Here is a 23,841-nt window from a genome sequence, read left to right on the forward strand (position 1 = left end):
CGCGCCCAATGTCGTAACAAAAATGGTCGTGTCATTTACATAAAAAATAAATAAATTTTGACACATTGAACGTATTGGAATACCTTAGGAATAAAACGGGATATATTTTGACTTGTTCTGGAATGTAAGTTGGACGCTTTAGCAATGCAGAGCTAGAAGTCTTAGCACAGATTTAATAATATTCTGGAGTAGCTACAGTGAAAGATGCGTCCAGGTCAGACAGCAAGCGAGACCTGTGGCGCGAGCGAGCGGAAGTTGGAACACAGGCAGCTGTAGCGAGTGCTGGCGCATCTGCCACAAAACGTGTACTCATCAAAAGATGAGGACCTGTTAACTAACATCTGAATGTTATCACAAAACTGCGGGATGCTGTTAAATGAATGTACGTATCAATAAGGGGCGGCTTATAGCCAGCCAACTGGTTTTCCGTAGTGTGCACTGTTCGTTAAACGTGTTTTATCTTGACTTTTTTAGGGGCACATGAACTTCTGTTTCTTCATATAATCCATAACGTATCCCGTATTTATTGTTTTTGAAGAATTACGAGGCTCTTTTAGATACTGTGCGGCGTTTGACTGTCTTGCACGAGGTGAGCAGCGAATATGGGTTTACTTCCTGTGTTTATCCTTTTTAGTTCAGTGTTTTTCTTCTTTACCTTTTTAAAATTCCTTCCCGTTTATCAGATGTCCCATACATCTAGCATCATTAGCTGCTTCAATTTTTTTACTTCATGGCAAGACATGAGTAATGGTTCAAATGGCTCTGAGCACTACGGGTCTTAACATCTATGGTCATCAGTCCCCTACAACTCAGAACTACTTAAACTTAACTAACCTAAGGACATCACACAACACCAAGTCATCACGAAGACATGAGTACCTGTTGTTGTTGTTGTGGTCTTCAGTCCTGAGACTGGTTTGAAGCAGCTCCCCATGCTACTCTATCCTGTGCAAGCTTCTTCATCTCCCAGTGCCTACTGCAACCTACATCCTTCTGAATCCGCTTAGTGAATTCATCTCTTGGTCTCCCTCTACGATTTTTACCCTCCACGCTGCCCTCCAATACTAAATTGGTGATCCCTCGATGCCTCAGAACATGTCCTACCAACCGATCCCTTCTTCTCGTCAAGTTGTGCCACAAGCTCCTCTTCTCCCCAATTCTATTCAATACCTCCTCATTAGTTATGTGATCTACCCATCTAATCTTAAGCATTCTTCTGTAGCACCACATTTCGAAAGCTTCTATTCTCTTCTTGTCTAAACTATTCATCGTCCACGTTTCACTTGCCTACATGGCTACACTCCATACAAATACTTACAGAAACTACTTCCTGACTCTTAAATCTGTACTCGATGTTAACAAATTTCTCTTCTTCAGAAACGCTTTCCTTGCCATTGACGGTCTACATTTTATATCCTCCCCAAATAGCAAAACTCCTTTACTACTTTAAATGTCTCATTTCCTAATCTAATTCCCTCAGCATCACCCGACTTCATTCGACTACATTCCATTATCCTCGTTTTGCTTTTGTTGATGTTCATCTTATATCCTCCTTTCAAGACACTGTCCATTCCGTTCAACTGCTCTTCCAAGTCCTTTGCTGTCTCTGACAGAATTACAATGTCACCGGCGAACCTCAAAGTTTTTATTTCTTCTCCGTGGATTTTAATACCTACTCCGAAATTTTTTCTCGTGTTTCCTTTACTGCTTGCTCAATATATAGATTGAATAACATCGCGGATAGGCTACAACCCTGTCTCACTCCCTTCCCAACCACTGCTTCCCTTTCATACCCCTCGACTCTTTATAACTGCCATCTGGTTTCTGTACAAACTGTAAATAGCCTTTCGCTCCCTATATTTTACCCCTGCCGCCTTCAGAATTTGAAAGAGAGTATTCCAATCAACATTGTCATAAGCTTTCTCTAGGTCTACAAATGCAAGAAACGTAGGTTTGCCTTTCCTTAATCTTTCTTCTAAGATAAGTCGTAGGCTCAGTTTTGCCTCACGTGTTCCAACATTTTAAAGGAATCCAAACTGATCTTCCCCGAGGTCGGCTTCTGTCAGTTTTTCCATTCACCTGTAAACAATTCGCGTTAGGACTTCGCAGCTGTGACTTATTAAACTGATAGTTTTGGTAATTTTCACATCTGTCAACACCTGCATTCTTTGGGATTGGAATTATTTTATTATACTTGAAGTCTAAGGGTATTTCGCCTGTCTCATACATCTTGCTCACCAGATGGTAGAGTTTTGTCAGGACTGGCTCTCCCAAGGCTGTCAGTAGTTCTAATGGAATGTTGTCTACTCCTGGGGCCTTGTTTCGACTCAGGTCTTTCAGTTCTCTGTCAAACTCTTCACGCAGTATCATATCTCCCATTTCATCTTCATCTACATCCTCTTCCATTTCCATAATATTGTCAGCAAGTACATCGCCCTTGCATAGACCCCCTATATACTCCTTCCATCTTTCTGCTATCCCTTCTTTGCTTAGAACTGGGTTTCCATCAAAGCTCTTGATATTCATGCAAGTGGTTCTCCCTTCTCCAAAGGTCTCTTTAGTTTTCCTGTAGGCAGTATATATCTTACCACTAATGGGATAAGCCTCTACATCCTTACATTTGTCCTCTAGCCATCCCTGCTTAGCCGTTTTGCACTTCCTGTCGATCTCATTTTTGAGACATTTGTATTCCTTTTTGCCTGCTTCATTTACTGTATTTTTATATTTTCTCCTTCCATCAATTAAATTCAATATTTCTTCTGTTACCCAAGGGTTGCTACTAGCCCTCGTCTTTTTACCTACTTGATCCTCTGCTGCCTTCACTATTTCATCCCTCAAAGCTACCCATTCTTCTTCTACTGTATTTCCTTCCCCCATTCCTGTCAATTGTTCCCTTATGCTCTCCCTGATGCTCTCTACAACCTCTGGTTCTTTCAGTTTATCCAGGTCCCATCACCTCAAATTCCGACCTTTTTGCGGTTTCTTCAGTTTTAATCTACAGTTCATAACCAATAGATTGTGGTCAGAGTCCAATTCTGCCCCCGGAAATGTCTTACAATTTAAAACCTGGTTCCTAAATCTCTGTCTTACCATTATATAATGTATCTGATACCTTTTAGTATCTCCAGGATTCTTCCATGTATACAACCTTCTTTCATGATTCTTGAACCAAGTGTTAGCTATGATTAGGTTACGCTCTGCAGAAAATTCTACCAGGCGGCTTCCTCTTTCATTTCTTAGCCCCAATCCATATCCACCTACTATGTTTCCTTCTCTCCGTTTTCCTACTCTGGAATTCCAGTCACCCATGACTATTAAGTTTTCGTCTCCCTTCACTACCTCAATAATTTCTTTTATCTCATCATACATTTCATCAATTTCTTCGTCATCTGTATAGCTAGTTGGCATATAAACTTGTACTACTGTAGAAGGCGTGGGCTTCGTGTCTGCCTTGGCCACAATAATGCGTTCACTATGCTGTTTGTAGTAGCTTACCAGTACTCCTATTTTTTTATTCATTATTAAACCTACTCCTGCATTACCCCTATTTGATTTTGTGTTTATAACCCTGTAGTCACCTGACCGAAAGTCTTGTTCCTCCTGCCACCGAACTTCACTAATTCCCACTATATCTAACTTTAACCTATCCATTTTCCTTTTTATGTTTTCTAACCTACCTGCCCGAGCACTTAGAAACACTTAATTTTTCAGAATTTTGTCGTAGGTGTTTTTGTGCCAAAAAAATTTTTTTCTACTTCGGATCGGTCGCGAAATGGAAACCGTAGTGAAAATCAAAAATGTTTTATTTACAACATTTGGATATACCTTCCACTTACCTCTCTTCGCTGTCGCCACTCCGAGTTAAACATTTGTCGTTGGTAGCAGCTGCTTTCCAAAATCCTCGACGTAGAAGGCAGCCGCCTGTGACTTCCGCCAAATTCCTGCACTGGTCTGCAGATATTTGTCTTTTCCCAAATCTAGTCTCATAGCCAGAGATTCACGTGAGTGAAATGACGAAATCAGAGGGAACCTAGTCTGTGCTGTATTTTGGGTTATCGGACGCTGCATGAGGGTCTTCGTTGTACCTGGAGTGTGCGATTGGGAACTGTCATGAAGAAAGAAACACGTGACAGTTATGTTATGTGGATTCCAGGAAATCAGGCGAAACCCATTAGCAGTACTTCACACTTGGATGGGAGACACTATTGTCTAGACATATTTACTTACTCACTATACGTAATAGCTGAAAAGTGCGACGTGACGTGACAGACGGGCACACTTTCGCGCAAAGCCTGACAGGATTTTCACTGTCGTCTTAATTTAGTGATCGATCACGGGCTGAAAAGTGGGGGCAGTCTGCTTCTATTTCCCTACTGACTGTTTCAGCGTTATTCTTGAGGTTTTGCAAGGATACATTTCTGATAGCGCAAATTGGTTGTTGGTTACTCACATATTGACAGGAATAGTGATGCCTTTCTTCTGTAATGATGTACATGGAGCCTCTATCCACTTTTGTGGACAACGGCCTTGCCGCAGTGGATACACCGGTTCACGTGCGATCATCGAAGTTACGCGCTGTCGGGCGTGGCCGGCACTTGGGTGGGTGACCATCCGGGCCACCATACGCTGCTGCCATTTTTCGGGGTGCACTCAGCCTCGTGATGCCAATTGAGGAGCTACTCGACCGAACAGTAGCGGCTCTGGTCAAAGAAAACCATCGTAACGACCGGGAGAGCGGTGTGCTGACCATACGCCCCTCCTATCCGCATCCTTAGTCAGGATGACACGGCGGTCGAATGGTCCCGACGGGCCACTTGAGCCTGAAGACGGAGTGCTTTTCTACTCACTTTTAAATGATATACAAAAACTCTTTTTTAAGTTTTGTGGAACTTTATTGCGTACTTCGGTAACTCGGTGGTAGAAAAACTAATTGTGTAAGGATTAGTAATTAGCGTATAAATTAAAACTGGACGAGGGAAAGTAGCGGGAAAGGGCTACTGATGCTCAAATGGTTCAAATGGCTCTGAGCACTATGGGACTCAACAACTGAGATCATCAGTCCCATAGAACTACGTAAACCTAACTAACCTAAGGCCATCACGCACACCCATGCCCGAGGCAGGATTCGAACCTGCGACCGTAGCAGCAGCGCGATTCCGGATTGCAGCGCCTAGAACCGCTCGGCCACAACGGCCGGCACTAGTGATGCCTGCTAACAACATGACCCACACCAGGAGTCGAACCCGGAATGTTCTGTTTACTAGGCAGGTGTGTTAACCACTGTGCCACCCGGAAACTAGTTTTTCTCCCCACTGCGCCGAGTATTTCGGCACGCCTCTCGGCCGATCCGCACTCCCACCCAGCGCCTGCTGTCCACAGCCCCGGGGCCCGTCCTCCACGCTCCCGCAGGAGCTCGGACATAATTGTGCATCCTCACTGAAGAACGTGGAATTTTTGCCCATTGAGGCGAAATTATTTGAATGTGCGGTGTCTGTGCAAAAGAACAGACGCCATGCATTCGTGTAAAATACTTTACATGTGTAAGAAATAGTACTTTTATTCAGCAATTCATTTCTGTGCCCCAAATACCCTTCTTTTGTATTTTAACCTTATCACCAAGTCTTGATATGTTCAAAACTCTTGTCCTCGAAGAATCAACGTCGCTTGGAGGTGTTGAAGTAGGGTTTACTTTTACAGGTTATCTTTCTCTTCTGGGCTTCTCTCCTTCTCTTCTTTTCCCCTTCTGTGCTTCTCTTCTTTCCTTTTCATTTCCCTACCCCTTCCTCTTCCCCTATGCAACCCTCTTCTCCTTCTCCTCATGCTCATTCTCTTTCTCGTGCTCCTTCGCTGTCACCTCCTGCTTATTCTTGTTGTTGTTGTTGTTGTTGTTGTGAGCAGTAGTGGTTTTCAAGTTTTCACCTATGACTGCGCTTGTCTCTAACTGACTACGTACCTCGAAATCTAGGAGCTTCAAGTTTTTACATTTCTAAAAGGTTCTAATACAGGGTGTCTGTTAACTTGAGACAACTAAATTTCTCGAAAACGATGTATTGTACGGAAAAAATGTTCTCGGTGAAAAGTTATTAGTAAAGGGGACAACCGGCCGTATCCTAACCTCTCCTCCAGCGTGAGTGGAGCATATCGGAATCCCCCTTTTAAATCACTGTTCTCAATTCGTGGTGTATGGCGCTGTAATCGACGAACATCAAATGTGGCTGTTTTTGCAACTAAGACCCGATGCATTTGATGCTACATGTCACTTATGATGCAAATGTAACGTGTTCTAACGGTTGACATTTATGTTCGAAATTTACATTAGTGTTGCAAATTTGATTGTTCAGTACAATATGGTTAGCAGTTTCAATAGTTGGTTAGAAACTACGTTTAGCGCGATCCAAAACCATGGATGTAATAGTCTCTCTTCCCATATGAATGCTCGATTTCGGTGAGACACCTTGCCTGTCACCATCGGGATGCTTGATTTCGATGAGTCGATTACAGCGCCATCTACCACGATTGGGAAAGAATGGTTTGAGTAAACCGTAATTTTTTTTTGTGTAGTCTGAATATTCAATGAAAATGGGGGTTTCCCATTTGAAAATACAATGTTAACTCCACCCACCCAGCAGAGCTGGTTAGGAGGTGGCCAGTTGTGGCACATGTCCCCTTAACTTTTCACCTGTAACCTTTTTTCGTACGATGCGTCTTTTTCGAGATATTTAGTTGTCCCAAGTTAAGACAAACATCCTCTGTGTACTGGGTGGTTCAAAAAGAAGCAATAGATCTCAGTTGCTTATTGCAGACAAACTATAAAACATAGAACACATTGCTCACGTTCTGGATAGAGCAAGGTTCTAAGTTTCGACGAAGCTGCGCTGATTGTAGCAACATGTCGACTACACCAGAAGAGAAATCATTTTGTGTGTTGGTATTTGTGTGATGTCTATCCATTGTGCATTCCACCGTTGAATCAGCGTTACGCCGCTGCACAAGCAGATTTATTACTGGCATACAAAATTCTTTGAAGTTGGTCGCATATGAAAAGGGGAAAGCGCTGGTCGGCCACGCAGGTCTCATGAAAATGTCGAGCGTTTCCGAGACGCGATCACAAGGAGCCCTCGGAAGTCCACAGGCCAGACGAGTTCTGAAACGACGCTTCCACATGAAGCCAAATTGCACTCACTGCAGCAGGTGCGTGCCGACGTCCATAATGGAAGGTACTCGTTTTGCATTCCAGTTCTCCAGGATATGGCAGAGGACGTTTCTTTCCAAACGTCGCCGCTTTTCTGACGAATCAGTGTTTCATCTGTCGGGTAAACTACACTGCCATAATATAATAATTTGGGGGTCACAAAATCCTGACGTCGTCGTCGATCATGAAAGAGACTCAGCGAAACTGAATGTGTTTTGCCCGCATCTCGTGGTCGTGCGGTAGCGTTCTCGCTTCCCACGCCCGGGTTCCCGGGATGGATTCCCGGCAGGGTCAGGGATTTTCTCTGCCTCGTAATGGCTGGGTGTTGTGTGATGTCCTTAGGTTAGTTAGGTTTAAGTAGTTCTAAGTTCTAGGGGACTGATGACCATAGATGTTAAGTCCCATAGTGCTCAGAGCCATTTTTTGAATGTGTTTTGTGCCGTTTCTGTTCAGAAGAGCTTATGTACTTTTCTTTTTTACGGAGTGACAGGAGTGTCATACCTGAACATGCTAAAAAACTGAGTTTCCTCAATTTCACCAAGATTACAATGATTTCATATTTAAGCATGACGGCACCCCGCCTGACTTTCACCTTGAAGTGCAGCGTTATGTTAAGAACACCATCCCCAAACGTTGAGTTGGAACAGGTGTACAGAGATATATTGTTCATTGCTTTTGGTGTCCCAGATCGCCAAATCTCACACCTAGCGATTTTTGTCCCACCTGTGGCAACTACTCTTCAAGGGCTGAGAAATCGAATTGTCGAGGCTGTCGACCCAATAAACAGGAACATGTTAATTCATGTTGGAATGAAATCGACTAACGTTTCGATAATTCTCGAGCCTTCCACTATCGAGTGACACGCACAGTGTGTTTTTGTCTTTCATAGTTTGTCCGTAATAAGCAACTGAAATCTGTTCTTCTTTTTGAATGACCATGTAGTTTGTAAGCTAAAGTACAGGGTGGGGGTAATAAAAGTGGCCTGGACGTGAATGTAAGCATACAACCATACCGCGTGACTCGCACACCACATGTACGCACGCAACGTGATTCACACCGGTTGCGAGCGTAGTGCGGGCTGTGTCAGTATGAGTGGAGCAGTGCATAAAGTACGATGGTATTCACAGTGGAGCAGTGCGTTTTCGTTGTTAAAAGTTACGTGACAACAAAGACGTGGAAATGGTGAGGTCAGTTGGTTGATGAGGAGTCTCGTGGTTCTAAAGTGCCACCAAAGAGTTCCACGCAACGTCTAGTCCCAAAATGATGTCAGACAGGATCTGTTTTGAACAAGTCTAAAAACATTCCAAAACTTGGCCGCAAACCAGGAAATGTGGGTGCAGCTCACCAGAAAATGCTTTACAGTCCTACGAAATCAACGTCACACCTGTCGCGAGAGACCGTCATATCACGTCGATCATGCGGACGAATACTCCATCTGGACCTGCATATACATCCCTACTGAGTGTGTAGTGTTCATGCAATATAACCGCCAGATGCTCCTCAGCGCCTCCAATTTTGTGATTGGCTGTTGACTGAGGTAACAAGGTTTGGGTTGGTTTGTTTCGGGGAGAAGACCAGACAGCGAGGTCATCAGTCTCATCGGATTAGGGAAGGACGGGGAAGGAAGTTGGCCGTGCCCTTTCAAAGTAACCATCGCAGCATTTGCCTAGAGCGATTTAGGGAAATCACGGAAAACCTAAATCAGGATGGCCGGACGCGGGATTGAACCGTCGTCCTGCCGAATGCGACTCCAGTGTGCTACCCACTGCGCCATCTTGCTCGGTCTGAGGTAACAATCAATGGCTTGGACACGGATATGTTCTTTACGTGTGAAGAAGCCTGGTTTTACCTGAATGGTTGTCAATTCACAGACTTACAGGCAGTGGAGAATCTGTATGACTTCCACCATTCCATCATCAGAAAGTTGGGGTCTGATGTGCAGTATCAGCACGCCTCATTTTTGGTCCCATCTTCTTTCGTCAGACGCTGACCGGTGCGCTACATTGCCGACGTTTGAAACCATTTGTGTCAGCATTAGCGGTGGAGTAAAAGTCCTACAGTTGCTTCCAAAAGGATGGAGTAACCGCCCATACAACTGGCCGAACCTTGGGACACATTTGCCCAGTCTTCGTACCTGACAGAGTTGTTGGTAGATGACAGGCTGATCACGGCCCTACCTGGCCACCCAGGTCACCTGAACGGTCAGTGTGCGATTACTCTGTGTGAGGGGGCCCTCAGCTGTAAGACGTACCGCAACAACCCTCATAGTCTTCAAGAACTGCAGCAGAACATTTCGGATGAGACTGGAGCAATTCCAGCAGCCCAGCTTGGATCCGCCTTCAGCCACTTGCTCACCAGAACCCAAAAGTGCCAATAGATGAATAGTGTTCAACATCTGCTGTAGTAAGGTTAGTACTTTACTCTGCTTTATTTCCTTGTTCCGTGGATATCTGTTCTTTGGGCCACTTTCATTTGCCCCACCCTGTAGGAGTTCTTCACAGGACCTGATAAACAGTAAACTAGGGAGTAAGGTAACATAAAAATGAATTTCAGATGACGATGGACTTCGTGAAGGCGCTGCAGCCCCCCTTGAAGGGCCTGGTGCTACTAAAGTCGTTCACCAAGGGCATGTGTCTGGAGACGCTGGATATGCCCGAAGTGCGGCAGCTGGCCACGTCGGGCGGCCACTACGACGTCGTCATCTCCGAGTTCTTCCACGTCGACTGCCTGGCGGCGTTCGCTCACAAGTTCGGCGCCCCCCTCGTGGGGATCACCTCCAGCAACGCGTTGCCGACCGTCCACGACAGGGTGCGTAGATCTTCCCTTATGCTTCATTGCATTACCTATCTCTCAAAATCTTTTAAACATTTTATCTGTAATTTTGATTTTTTATGAAGAAAGTCGAATTCATGAACAACCGAGAGACGCTGATGAAATAAACTTTCAATCGCTATCACTTTCCGTAGCACCACTCATCCTCAAGCAACCCGTACATCATACGCATAAACACATGACTACACTGGTTAGCCAGAACATTATGACCATCGCCCATCGCGACGTTCCATACCGCCTGGTGGTACGGCGGGCACCAGACGAGGTAGCCAAAGTATTCGAGCGGAGTAGACACGGACGGGGAATCACCCTAGCGAAGATATGGGCTTCAAATGGGGAAATCCATTCAGGTAAGCGACTTTGACAAAGGGCAGATTATTATTACGCACAGCCTGTGAACGAACCTCTCGAAAACGGCGAAACTGGTCGAATGTTCACATGCTACTGTCCTGAGCATCTGGGAAAGAGGTAGAAGGACAGTGAAACAACCACTAGGCGCTAAACGGTTGGACGTCCAGGACTCGTCACAGAACTTGCGGTTCCGAGACTTGTCTGCCCTGTAAAGAAGGATGGATCTCTGCAGAAATAGCACAATTCAGTGCACACACAAGCGTTTCGAAGGGCACCATTCATCGTACACTGTTGAACATGGAGCTCCACAGCACACCGTCAGTTACGACAGCAGCGGGAATGGAACCATCGTGATTCGCCGGCACACCATTGGAAACGTGTCGTTTCTTCGGGTGAATCACATTTTTGCTACAATGGGCACTGGTCCTCTCTACGAACGCCGTCACCGAGGTGAACGGCGGCTGGAAACGTACAGTGTGCCGCGGACGCAGGCTGGTGGGAGCAGCATTATGCTATGGGAGACATTCTCCTGCGCTTGCATGGGGCCTTTGGTAGTAAACCAAAACACGCTGTGAGCTGCGAACCATCTGCATCTCTTCATGCTTGATGTCTTCCCCGACGCTGATGTCATCTTTGAGCAGTATAATTGACCGTCCCCGGAGCCAGAACAGTGATTTGAAGAGCATTATAGTGAACTCACGTTGATGTCTCGGTGATCAAATTCGCCTTATGTAAATTGTAAGGCATCAATCTGCGTCGCTATCGGGCACCATCACCGAGTACGCAAATCAGCAGCCCGTTATTTACGCGAATTACATGACCTGTACATAAACATCTAATCCTACATACCTCCACAAACCTACCAACAAACTGTCGGATCCCTGCAGAATCAGTGACGTATTTCGTTTCAAAGACTGACAAACAAGCTATTAAACAGGTGGCCGTAACGTTTTGCTCATCAGTCTATCCATACAACGATATGTGGAGAACCTTCTCATGGAACTGTCATTACATAATTCAACATAGACAAAATAATAACGCGAGTCTGTACAGTGCAACCTTACCATTATGTCCATAAAAATAAAATAAAAAACATCCTCAGTTGTTTTACTTTCGAGGCCTGTTAAAAGTTTTCGTCAGTGTTTATAGCTTGGCATCAACTTCATAAAGCCAGCAAAGAAAAAGATATATTTCGATATATGTGTGCCAAATGAACAACTAAAATTTATCAGCACGGGGTGTGACATGGTCGCGAATGGAACAATGACCCGAAAATGGAGAATAAATTTCTTTTATTTCACATGTATGGTGACAAACTTGTAGGTCCTCAGACTACCGGTTTCGGTCAGCAATGACCATCTTTAGATCTGCTTTATTAAAACACGTCCTAATATACTGGAGCCATAGTGGCATCGTCAAAATAAGCGTCGTCATAGTCACGCACATGTATACATAGTAGTTTGCACAACAGTCATCTTGTCAGTATGCGGCGGCGCAGTTTCTTTCGTCCTTTACCTGCACCTACCTGTGAACTCGTTACAGCTGATAACCAGTAGGAAAGCCGAGCAGAGATTAACCGTACTACAACTCGCAGCAGGCTCCATACAACGTAGCTGTTCCAAGAATCTGGAAATGGTCTTAAGTTTGAACGAAAGGTGGAAATACTGGCAAAACGTCGATATATCCTGAAACTTGATAATGTACACGTTCGCTACTAAGTCCGTGCTAATCTTAACACAGTCATGCACAAACCCTTTCATTCGACTTGGCAAGTTTATGGTAACTATTTTCCGAAATCTGAACAGCTACTAAGCACGGATTGTTTTTAAATTAAAATGCTCGCCATACTTTTAAGTTTATCGATGTCTAATGCACTCAAGTTTTTAGTCACCGATCTGCTGAATATGTCACGCGGAATCACTGTCTTTTCTTATACACAGAATTAATTAAAAAATCCGTACCTTCTGAAAAACTCACCGGAATAAATATTCCTTCACTTTAAAACACTTTTGAAATATGTAGTACAACGGAAACCGGCAAATTATAACTTCCATCGGAGGTCATACTAAACACGATCGTACCATTGAAAGGCTGGGCCCCGACCCTAGACTACTGTAAGCATGCTATATCTCCAAGAGGAAAGACGCATCAAGAATACTTCATTCTGATTGGTCAGTTTTCTTTGAGGCCAATAGAAAAACATCATTCTCCCGCGTTAGACCGGGATTTTCATGACTTACCAATCAACAAATAACACACTTTCGAATGTACTTTTTCCCGAAATAAATATTTAACATTCTGTTATTTTGTTTATACTTTGCGTTATTAACTATTTTCATTTGCACTCGAATTAGCTTTCCTTTTACCATAAACTTATTTAGCATATTATGATACAAAATTCCCCGTCGTCTGCGTTCACACTAGACCGTACAGCGTTCATCAGGAGAACAATGATCTACATATTTACTTTAGACCACATTCACGCATCATTCACACTACTAAAAGCATATACAAAACTGTACAAAGATAAATAAACAAAAAAGCCTTCAAGAAATAAACAGAACAATTCACAAAAACATTCTCTTGACCTGTTTCTTGAATGTCTCTGTGCACTACTGTCCTCTAACAGATGAAAATTAGAACTACTTACTCGACTGAACCCGCTGCAGACTATCTGTCACTGTGCACGCATGAGTCATTCTCTAGACAGGGGCGATGTAAGGCGCCACGCCTCAAGTAGCATTAACGTTCAAAACAAACTGCCGCATAATGACTGTACGGCAGTTTGTTTCGAACAGTAGTGCTGTTGACAAGAATACTCTTGTGTATACTATTATTTATGTGCAAATGTTCAAATGTGTGTGAAATCTTATGAGACTTAACTGCTAAGGTCATCAGTCCCTAAGCTTACACACTACTTAACCTAAATTATCCTAAGGACAAACACACACACCCATGCCCGAGGGAGGGCTCGAACCTCCACCAGGACCAACCGTACTATTTATATATGTGTGACGATGCCAGTATGGCTCCAGTATATTAGGACATGTTTTTATAAAACAGATCTGAAGATGGTCGTTGCTTACCGAAACCGGTAGTCTGAGGACCTACAAGTTTGTGACCACATACGTGACATGAGAGAAATTTATTCTAAAATTTATCTTTCCATCTTTCAACTACAAAACTGGCATCTTGTAGAGTTAGCCTGATTCGGCTCTAGATACGTTCTGAAGAAAAATATTTAACCTGAAGTTACCGTCATCATTTATAATTCTTCTCCTTAATGCAAGGGGCGTTCAATAAGTAATGCAACACTGTTTTCTGAATGAAGATAGGCTTTATTCAGGATTCCAATACATCATATTATTACCCACTCTTTTAGTTACAAGAGCCTATTTTTCAGTATAATCTCCATTTAATGCGACAGCATTACGCCACCTTACTGTGTGCCTGCATTGTACAACTCTACTGGCCGACGTCATTCATGTAATGCTTCATTGGGTAAACTGATGGAGGTCGAAAGTGCGAGATGCGGGCTTTAAGGTGTGTAAGGGAGAACAGTCTAATGAAGTTCTGTTTACTCCTGGTGGGTGCGCAGACTTGTCTGAGGCCATGTGTTGTCACGGAGAAGGAGAAGTTCGTTCGCAGCTCTGTGGCGACGAAGAGGCTGAAGTAGTTTCTTCAATTTTCCTAGGGTAATACAGTTGACTTCAGAGTTGATAATTGCACCATGAAGGACATCATACACAATAAGCACTTCAAACTTCCAGAAGACTGTCGCCATAACTTCACCGGCTGAGGGTGGTTTTTGAACTTTTCCTTCGGAGGAGCGATGGTGCGGCGCCACTTCACGGATTACCGTTTTCTTCCGGTTCGAAGTGATGAACCAATGTTTCGTCACCTATGACGATACTCGACAGAAAATTGTCACGATCATCCTCGAAACGCGCAAGAAATTCCGCACAGATGATCCCTCGTTGCTCTTTATGGTCTTCTATTAGGCCGCGAGAAACCCAGCGGGCGTTCATTCCAATTGGAAGAAGTTTGTGGCAACACAACCAACAGAGACGCCCATTTGAGCAGCCAATTGTTTGACTGCGTTCCGTCGTCCACCTCGAATGAAGGCGTGCGCATGCTCCAACACTGCGGGAGTCACATCTGCGTGCGGCTGAACGGCACGCAACAGATCGAACAGGTTTGCGTGACCTTGTTGCGTTGATAACAGACGACTCACCGTGCTTTTGTTCACTGAGAGGTGTCCGTAGACATTCTGCAAGCTCATGTGAACATTTGCTACGCTGTGGTTTTCCGCCGAAAGAAACTCAGTTACATATCTCGGCTTGGAATGTACCTCCGTTACAGACGCCATTTTGAAGCCCACGTATATCGTCACCACCCATTGGAACTTCATGAAACTATAGGGTCTGAAGCAGGAATATTCCACGACGTCCCACAACAAATACTGCATTTTTTCAATTGAAACTGGCTGAGAAAAAAAAGTGTTACATTACTTACTGAACACAACGTATAGTTCGACGAATGTGGTTGAAGTTTTAAAGTTCTGTGCCATGTCAAATGTTTTTACAAAGATTTTAGGGAGAGGGTCTTAATTTCCTCACTGTGTGACAAGCTCACCCATATTTTATATAAGTGGCCAGCCAATGACAATTTCCTGTGGCATTCTTGCTGCTACGTTTTCCCTTTCCTTACGTTCTACTTTCTTATGTAGCATTTTCCTCCTTTTCCTGCTTCCTTTGCGTGTGTGCTTCAGTTTTTTTATGTCTGTCCACAATAGTTCCTTTTAATGTGTGTCAGGGCGCTGATGACCTCGACGCTGAGCGACCATGAGCCCCAACACACACACACACACACACACACACACACACACACACACAACGTATAGCGTCGCCACCCATTGGAACTTCGTGAAACTATAGGGTCTGAAGCAGGAATATTCCACGACGTCCCACAAGAAATACTGAATTTTTTTTAACTGAAACTGGCTCAGAAAAAAGTGTTGCATTACTTACTGAACACCACTCGTATATTGTAACCAACCAGTACATTTCCGTTTCTCTCTTGCAGGTTGGTAATCCTGAGCATCCTGCCTACACAGAACAATACGATCTCTCTCTAAAAGCACCGTTCAACTTCTGGGAGAGAGTCTACGGCACAGTAATGCACCAGGCGTTTCGCATCCTGGACTGGTGGGCGACGGACGCACGCGTCGACAGCAAAGTGCGGGAAGTGTTCGGTGAGGACACACCTCCACTAGAACACGTGTTCCGCAACACGAGTCTGGTGCTGGTGAACAGCCACTGGAGCATGGACCAGCCTCTCCCCACAGTGCCCGCCTTCGTCGAGGTGGGCGGACTGCACTTGGAAGAGCCCAACCCATTGCCAGACGTGAGTACACTATTGCCAACTGAAAATGTAACATCAGCAAGGCTAGCAAATAAGGAAATTTTACTTATCGTGCGTGCACAGAATCGTAGGAATAACACACTACTACATTTGTATGTGATTTGCGGGTATTCAATACCAGAGCTGCAGCAACAGGTCTAACGCAGCTGGGAATCTAGTCGTAGTGAACTTGTGTGACAGACACAGATAAATCAGCTCTTGCTATTTCACCTCTACACCAGAATTCTTGAATCGTAGTGCTTGGTGAATGGTTGTGTGCCCTTCTCCCGGTATCCCGAGACCAGATGTTTTCGGTGGTTAAGAGATCCAGAAGGCAACAGTAGGACACCATGTGTATCGAGGCAGGTCAAGACAGCACCGGTAGCATGCGGTGTTGCGTTATCTTGTTGAAATATGATGTCCTGGAGACGTAGAAGGCAGGGCACAGCCACAGACCTTATTGTTGTTGTTGTGGTCTTCAGTCCTGAGACTGGCTTGATGCAGCTCTCTATGCTACCCAATCCTGTGCAAGCTTCTTCATCTCCCAGTACTTACTGCAACCCACATCCTTCTGAATCTGCTTAGTGTATTCTTCTCTTGGTGTCCCTCTACGATTTTTGCCCTCCACGCTGCCCTCCAGTGTTAAATTTGTGATCCCTTGATGCCTCAGAACATGTCCTACTAACCGGTCCCTTCTTTTTGTCAAGTTGTGCCACATACTCCTCTTCTCCCCAATTCTATTCAATACTTCATCATTAGTTATGTGATCTATCCATCTAATCTTCAGCATTCTTCTGTAGCACCACATTTCGAAAGCTTCTATTCTCTTCTTGTCCAAACTATTTATCGTCCATGTTTCACTTCCACTCCATACAAATACTTTCAGAAACGACTTCCCGACAATTAAATCTATACTCCATGTTAACAAATTTCTCTTCAGAAACGCTTTCCTTGCCATTGCCAGTCTAGATTTTATATCTTCTCTACTTCGACCATCATCAGTTATTTTGTTCCCCAAATAGCAAAACTCCTTTACTACTTTAAGTGTCTCATTTCCTAATCTAATTCCCTCAGCATCACCCGACTTAATTCGACTACATTCCATTATCCTCGTTTTGCTTTTGTTGATGTTCATCTTATATCCTCCTTTCAAGACACTGTCCATTCCTTTCAACTGCTCTTCCAAGTCCATTGCTGTCTCTGATAGAATTACAATGTCATCGGCCACAGACCTTGGTACCACTGAATTATAACGGCTGTTGCCTCAACTACCGGCCGTAGGGACCAGAAGACGTCGTGCTACGTATTCAGTGGCACTGCATACCATCGTGCCAGCAGCTGGGCCCATACGACGACGACGATTACAGTGTGGCGGTGGTTGTTCTCCTTGGAGCCGTCATAAACTAATACTGTATGCAGAAGCAAAACAAGCCTCAAAAACTGACGCGGTGCCATTGCTGTACCCAGTCCTGCCGTTGGCGCACCGCTGTCGGTTCGCCTCCCTCTGCTGCCTCGTCAGGGGAAGCTACAGCGCTGTTCACCGGACTGACAGTCAGTGGTGTTCCAGACACCATCGCACTGTCTGTATGTTGTTGCTGCTACTGATGAAAACAAATCCATTTCCGCAGTCAAGGCATGTGACGTGCTTGTGCGATCTTGCATGGCTGAATGAAGAGTATCTGTCCTTTTAAGCGCTAGAGGGCGAGATTCCGAATAACGCGAGCAGCAACATCGAGGAACGTTAAATCATAATGTCGCTGGGCCATGATCCTGCTGCTGTCAAATTCCGGGTTTTGGTATTAGACTTTTCTCCTTCTTATAAGCCGCACCACACAATCTGCTTACAAACAACCAACATCTAAATACGATTTTCGAATGATTGACTTACGCTAGGGAGAGAAAAGTCATGGGATACCGGTAGGTACATATACAGACGAGGGTAGTATCGCCTACACAAGGTATAAAAGAGCAGTGCGTTGGTAGATCTGTCATTTGTACTCAGGTGGTTCATGTGAAATGGCGTCCGACGCAATTACCGCCACAAGACGTAAATGATACTTGGAGATAGACCCATGAGACATACCATTACTACGGTCGCAGGTTCGAATCCTGCCTCGGGCATGGATGTTTGTGATGTCCTTAGGTTAGTTAGGTTTAACTAGTTCTAAGTCCTAGGGGACTAATGACCTCAGAAGTTGAGTCCCATAGTGCTCAGAGCCATTTGAACATACCATTACAGAAATCGTAGGGAATTCAATATTCCGTGATCCACAGCGTCAATAGCGTACCGAGAATAACGTATTTCAGGCATTGCCCCTCACGCACAAAACGGAGTGGCCGAAGAACTTCACTTAACGACCTAGAGCAGTGGCGTTTGACTAGAGTTGTCAGCGCTAACAGACAACCAACACTGCGTGAAACAACCGCAGAAATCTACGTGAAACTTACGACGAACGTGTCCGTTAAGACATTGCGGCGAAATATAGCATTAATGGGCTATGGCAGCAGGATCGACGGAAGTGCCTTTGCTAACACCACGACATCGCCTGTAGGGCCTTTCCTGGGCTCTTGACCATAACGGTTGGGTTCTAGACGCCTGAGAAATAGTGATCTGGTCAGATGAGCCCGATTTCAGTTGGTAAGAGCTGATAGTGGTGTTCGAGTGTAGCGCAGGTCCCTCGAAGCCATGGAGCAAGTTGTCAATAAGGCAATGTGCAAGCTCATGGTGGCTCCAGAATGATGTGAGCTGTGTTTAAATAGTATTGAATGGGTTCTCTGGATGTTCGACTACTTGGAGATCATTTGCAACCATTCATCAAAGTCATATTCCCAAACAACAATGCGAATTTTAAGGATGACAGTACGCCTGCCACAGGCCACAGTTGTTCGCGATTGCTTTGAACATCATTCTGGACAGTTCGAGCGTATGATTTGGCCACTCAGATCGGCTGACATGAAATTCATCGAACTTTTATTGGACATAATCGAGAGTTTGGTACGTCCACAAAATGCTGCACCGGCGGTACTTTCCAATTATGACGTCTATAAAGGCAGCATGGCTGAACATTTCTGCAGGGGACTTCCAAAGAGTTGTTAAGTTCACGTCACGTCGAGTTGCGAAAAAGGAGATCCGTCACATATTAGGAGATATCCCACGACTTTTGTTGCCCCAGTATATTGCATAATCTGTCTTTATGTGTCCAGAATGAGATTTTCGCTCTGCAGAGGAGTGTGTGCTGATATGAAACTTCCTGGCAGATTAAAACTGTGTGCCGGACCGAGACTCGAACTCAGGACCTTTGGGGGCAAGTGCTCTACCAAGCACGACTCACTGGCAGAAGTAAGTGATTACGGGGCGTGAGTCGTGCTTGGTAGTGCGCTTGCCCGCGAAAGGCAAAGGTCCCGAGTTCGAGTCTTGGTCCGGCAAACAGTTTTAATCTGCCAGGAAGTTTCATGCCCTTATGTGCATAACATATATGGCGTTACCTCCTTTGTGCAGTTCGGCTAAAATGCTAGTCATCTGCTTATCCAAGCGTGTTGTACATTACACGCCAATTTGACTTAAGTTACATGCAGCCTTCGCGATGTTGCAGTCTTAGTGGCCACCTTCGAAGATAATATTTGGGGGCCATCTTTTAGATCCGGTGTGACCGTTCTCATAACAATGCATTGCCCTTTGAAGGATTTTTATTAATTTCACTTCAAGTAAATGCCAGGTACGTAGCTTAATCGTAATATAGCACAGGCGAGCATTATTCACTTGAATCAGCCATGTAAGGTGCAACTGGTTGTGTCAACGGTACTGGAACATACGGGTGGCAACTAACGCTGTCTGCTTGCATCGCATCTATTCCAGCTCTATTGTGCGGACTTTCGATGACTTTTATATTGGCCAAGTACGCTCTCAGTTTAATGTTGGAATCACTCCAATTAGCGTCCTCCATGTAAAACTTGATAAGAAACTTACTTTTCTCTGGAACAGTTGTTTCATGGTACATGATATGGAATTGTGTGTCTATAACCTTCCCTTCACACAGTTCCGTAAGCTATCAATAAAAATTACAAGGGCAGATGTATCATAGTCCTACTGTTGCTAATAAACCGATCAGTCCCCAAAATTCAAGTCTTTTATACTAGAAATCATCTTACTGTGTACCCTCCGAAGGGCTTTTGTAAGGGGAGAGATGTGTTACAACTGGATTGCAACACCCATTATAGAGACCTCTTGCAGGGGTACAGAGCTGCAGTTATGGAGCACTGACTGTTCTGGTTATTCCCACAGATAGGTGAGCACAGAGTTGTTCAAGTAGCCGAGAGCAGTGGAATGGGGACCGGACGAGCTCGTGAGAAAATCTGTTGGCATGAGTAGCTGTGCGGCGATGTTTTCTGTTTAGGTCATAATGGAAAGGATTTCATAAATAATAACTACATTACGCAATTTACAATGCGTAAGTACCTCTTTTTCATCTAGGCCAATTAGAGACCACGTCAAGTAACTATGAGTCACCTCTGGAATAATGGTTTGTAACTGGGAAGCGCTGCATCCTCTCTCTAGTCGTCTGACTTCTCTCCCTAGTCCACCGACTGTTCTGTTTTTGCTCATCGCGGAAGCCGATAAAGCTGTTGATCAGTTACCGGCAGTTTGATCGATTGGATACATCTTCCTGATACATTCCGATACTCTTGAGGACCTTCCTTACTTCCTTGAACCATTTATCAGTGACTTTAGGTGTGTTGCTCAGTACGTTAAACAGTCTGTTCGTTAGTCAGGTTAGATCCGTCATGAACAGATGTCCGTAAAACTTTAGCCATTGTCGCGCGGAGTGGCCGCGCAGTTAGAAGCACCATGTCACGGATTGCGCGGCCCCTGTAACCGGAGTTTCGAGTCCTCCCTCGGGCATGGGTGTGTCTTGTTGTTAGCACATCTCTACAAGAGCGTAGCGTTCCAAAGGATTGGAAAAGGGCACAGGTCATCGTCATTTTCAAGAAGGGACGTCGAACAGATGTGCAGAACTATAGACCTGTATCTCTAACGTCAATCAGTTGTGGAATTTTGGAACTCGTATTATGTTCGAGTATAATGACTTTTCTGGAGACTAGAAATCTACTCTAGGAATCAGCATCGGTTTCGAAAAAGACGGTCGTGTGAAACCCAGCTCGCCCGATTCGTTCACGAGACTCAGAGGGCCATAGACACGGGTTCCCAGGTAGATGCCGTGATTCTTGACTTCCGCAAGGCGTTCGATACAGTTTCTCACAGTCGTTTAATGAACAAAGTAAGAGCATATGGACTATCAGACCTATTGTGTGAATGGATTGAAGGGTTCCTAGATAACAGAACGCAGCATGTCATTCTCAATGGAGAGAAGTCTTTCGAAGTAAGGGTGATTTCAGGTGTGCCGCAGGGGAGTGTCGTAGGACCGTTGCTATTCACAATATACATAAATGACCTTGTGGATAACATCGGAAGTTCACTGAGGCTTTTTGCGGATGATGCTGTGGTAGATTGTAACAATGGAAATTGTACTGAAATGCAGGAGGATCTGCAACGAATTGTCGCATGGCGCAGGGAAAGGCAATTCAATCTCAATGTGGACAAGAGTAAAGTGCTACGAATACATAGAAAGAAAGACCCTGTATCATTTAGCTACAATATAGCAGGCCAGCAACTGGAAGCAGTTAATTCCATAAATTATCTGGCAGTAGGCATTAGGAGTGATTTAAAATGGAATGGTCACATAAAGTTGATCATCGGTAAAGCAGATGCCAGACTGAGATTCATTGGAAGAATCCTAAGGAAATGCAATCCGAAAACAAAGGAAGTAGGTTACAGTACACGTGTTCGCCCACTGCTTGAATATTGCTCACCAGTGTGGGATCCGTACCAGATAGGGTTGATAGAAGAGATAGAGAAGATCCAACGGAGAGCAGCGCGCTTCGTTACAGGATCATTTAGTAATCGCGAAAGCGTTACGGAAATGATAGATAAACTCCAGTAGAAGACACTGCAGGAGAGACGCTCAGTAGCTCGGTACGGGCTTTTGTTGAAGTTTCGAGAACATACCTTCACCGAAGAGTCAAGCAGTATATTGCTCCCTCCTACATATATCTCGCGAAGAGACCATGAGGATAAAATCAGAGAGATTAGGGTTCACATAGAGGCATACCGACAATCTTTCTTTCCACGAACAATACGAGACTGGAATAGAAGGGAGAACCGATAGAGGTACTCAAAGTACCCTCCGCCACACACCGTCCGGTGGCTTGTCGGGTATGGATGTAGATGTAGATATATTAGTTTAAGTAATGTGTAACTCTAGGGACCGATGACCTCAGCAGTTTGGTCCCTTAGGAATTCACACACATTTCAACTTAGTCGTTGTTTCCTTTACGATCTCCACCAGCCGTCCATTTCTCCTGTATGACTTCCTCACTGTCTCTACTATCATTCTGTAATCTTAGGACCCATTACTCATCGTAGACTGTTGGCTAAAACTTGATCGGTAGCTGAGTGGAAACCCGGTGTGTTCGACGGGAGAGCTGGGTGCCCTGTGTAATGAAAAGACTGAATGACGTAGTAAATGATGAACTTGATATGATGAATAAGCGATATCCACCCCGACCAAATGACGAGAACAATGGCGAATGAACTGGAAACAAGAGGGGCACAGCTGTCTGCCATGTGGTGGGGCCCAGGTTCTATTCGCGGTCGGGTGGCAGATTTTATTCGCTCTCGGGGGCTGTGTGTTGTGTTGTCCTCATCATCATCATCATCATCATCATCGAGGCGCAAATCGGCGAAGTGGGTACAGTAAAAAAACTTGCACCAGGCAACCGAATACACACAGATGGGGATCTCTCAGGCAGTAATGCCATGCCATCATTTAGCTTTCATCCTCTGCTTCTCTAAGTCGAGACTTTCCTATCGAACGAAGAGTACATACGTTCGGGTTTGATCACCGTGTTATAGTAACCGAGCTTAGCTTTTTCTGAGATGCAGCCTACGGAAAGCAATGGCCATCTTATCTCTTCTGCTGTCCTTGGCTTCTTTTTCAAGAGTTTTTACCCGTAATGTTTCACAAAGGTATCTGAAACTCCACATGTTCTTTTTATTTGTACTCTGACCTTAAGTGGTGAGGCACTGTCTCGACAGCTTCATCTGCTTGTTCCTTGAAGGTATTCATCTGTTTCACAGCTTCTATGTGTTTCTTGATAGGTTCGTAAAGTCATCGGCGAATGCGAGGCAGTCCACTGTAACACCGTTCTTTGAACCTCCAACTTGAACTTCGTTCAGTAATCATTTCCCAGCTAATTCCTTTTCCCGTTTTGGGATGACATTCTCTAACACGAACATAAAGAGAACGAGGGATAGTCCGCACCTTTGAGCACTTCAGTTTTAATTAAAAATACTTTGTGCTGTTCTCCTATGAACCTTACTTTTGAATGTGTCTGTGTTAGGACTTGCCTGGCAATTTGTTCTGTTTTTGGGTCCATTCCAAACTCTATTAAGATGTCAAACCATACTTCTCGGTTTACCGAATCATAAGCTTCCTTCGACTTGACGGAGAAGATCACCCCATCCTTAGAGACGTAATTTTCTAGCACACTTCTCAGACCGCAGACCTTCCCGACGCAGGTCGCCACTTTCCTGAATCCAGCTTGATGTTTGATAATTTGATAACTTACTTTCTCCAGTAATCTAACTTACAATACTCTAGAGACTACCCTGTAAGTCAGAGGTACGATGGAAGTAACGCAGTAATCCTTTACGTCTGTTCTGTCTCTCTTTTTGTATAAAGGGTGAATCAAAATGGCTCTGAGCACTATGCGACTTAACTTCTGAGGTCATCAGTCGCCTAGAACTTAGAACGAATTAAACCTAAATAACCTAAGGACATTACACACACAAACATGCCCGAGGCAGGATTCGAACCTGCGACCGCAGCGTTCACGCGGTTCCAGACTGAAGTGCCTTTAACCGCACGTCCACACCGGCCGGCAAGGGTGAATCACTGTTGTTTTCCAATCACCAATTACTTTTCCACATTCGCAAATATTTTCTG

General features: G+C 44.6%; 1 protein-coding gene across 1 annotated transcript in view; it reads left to right on the forward strand.

Moving 5' to 3' along the window:
• LOC126484097 (UDP-glucosyltransferase 2-like) overlaps window positions 1–23,841 on the forward strand; it is a 134,021-nt gene that overhangs the window by 69,543 nt on the left and 40,637 nt on the right. Inside the window, exons 3-4 of the mRNA XM_050107473.1 lie at window positions 9,746–10,000; window positions 15,461–15,781. Coding sequence (XP_049963430.1) covers window positions 9,746–10,000; window positions 15,461–15,781 — 576 coding nt within the window. The remainder of the gene's footprint in view (window positions 1–9,745; window positions 10,001–15,460; window positions 15,782–23,841) is intronic.

This window comes from Schistocerca serialis, chromosome 6 (genome assembly GCF_023864345.2).
Source record: "Schistocerca serialis cubense isolate TAMUIC-IGC-003099 chromosome 6, iqSchSeri2.2, whole genome shotgun sequence".
NCBI lineage: Eukaryota > Metazoa > Arthropoda > Insecta > Orthoptera > Acrididae > Schistocerca > Schistocerca serialis.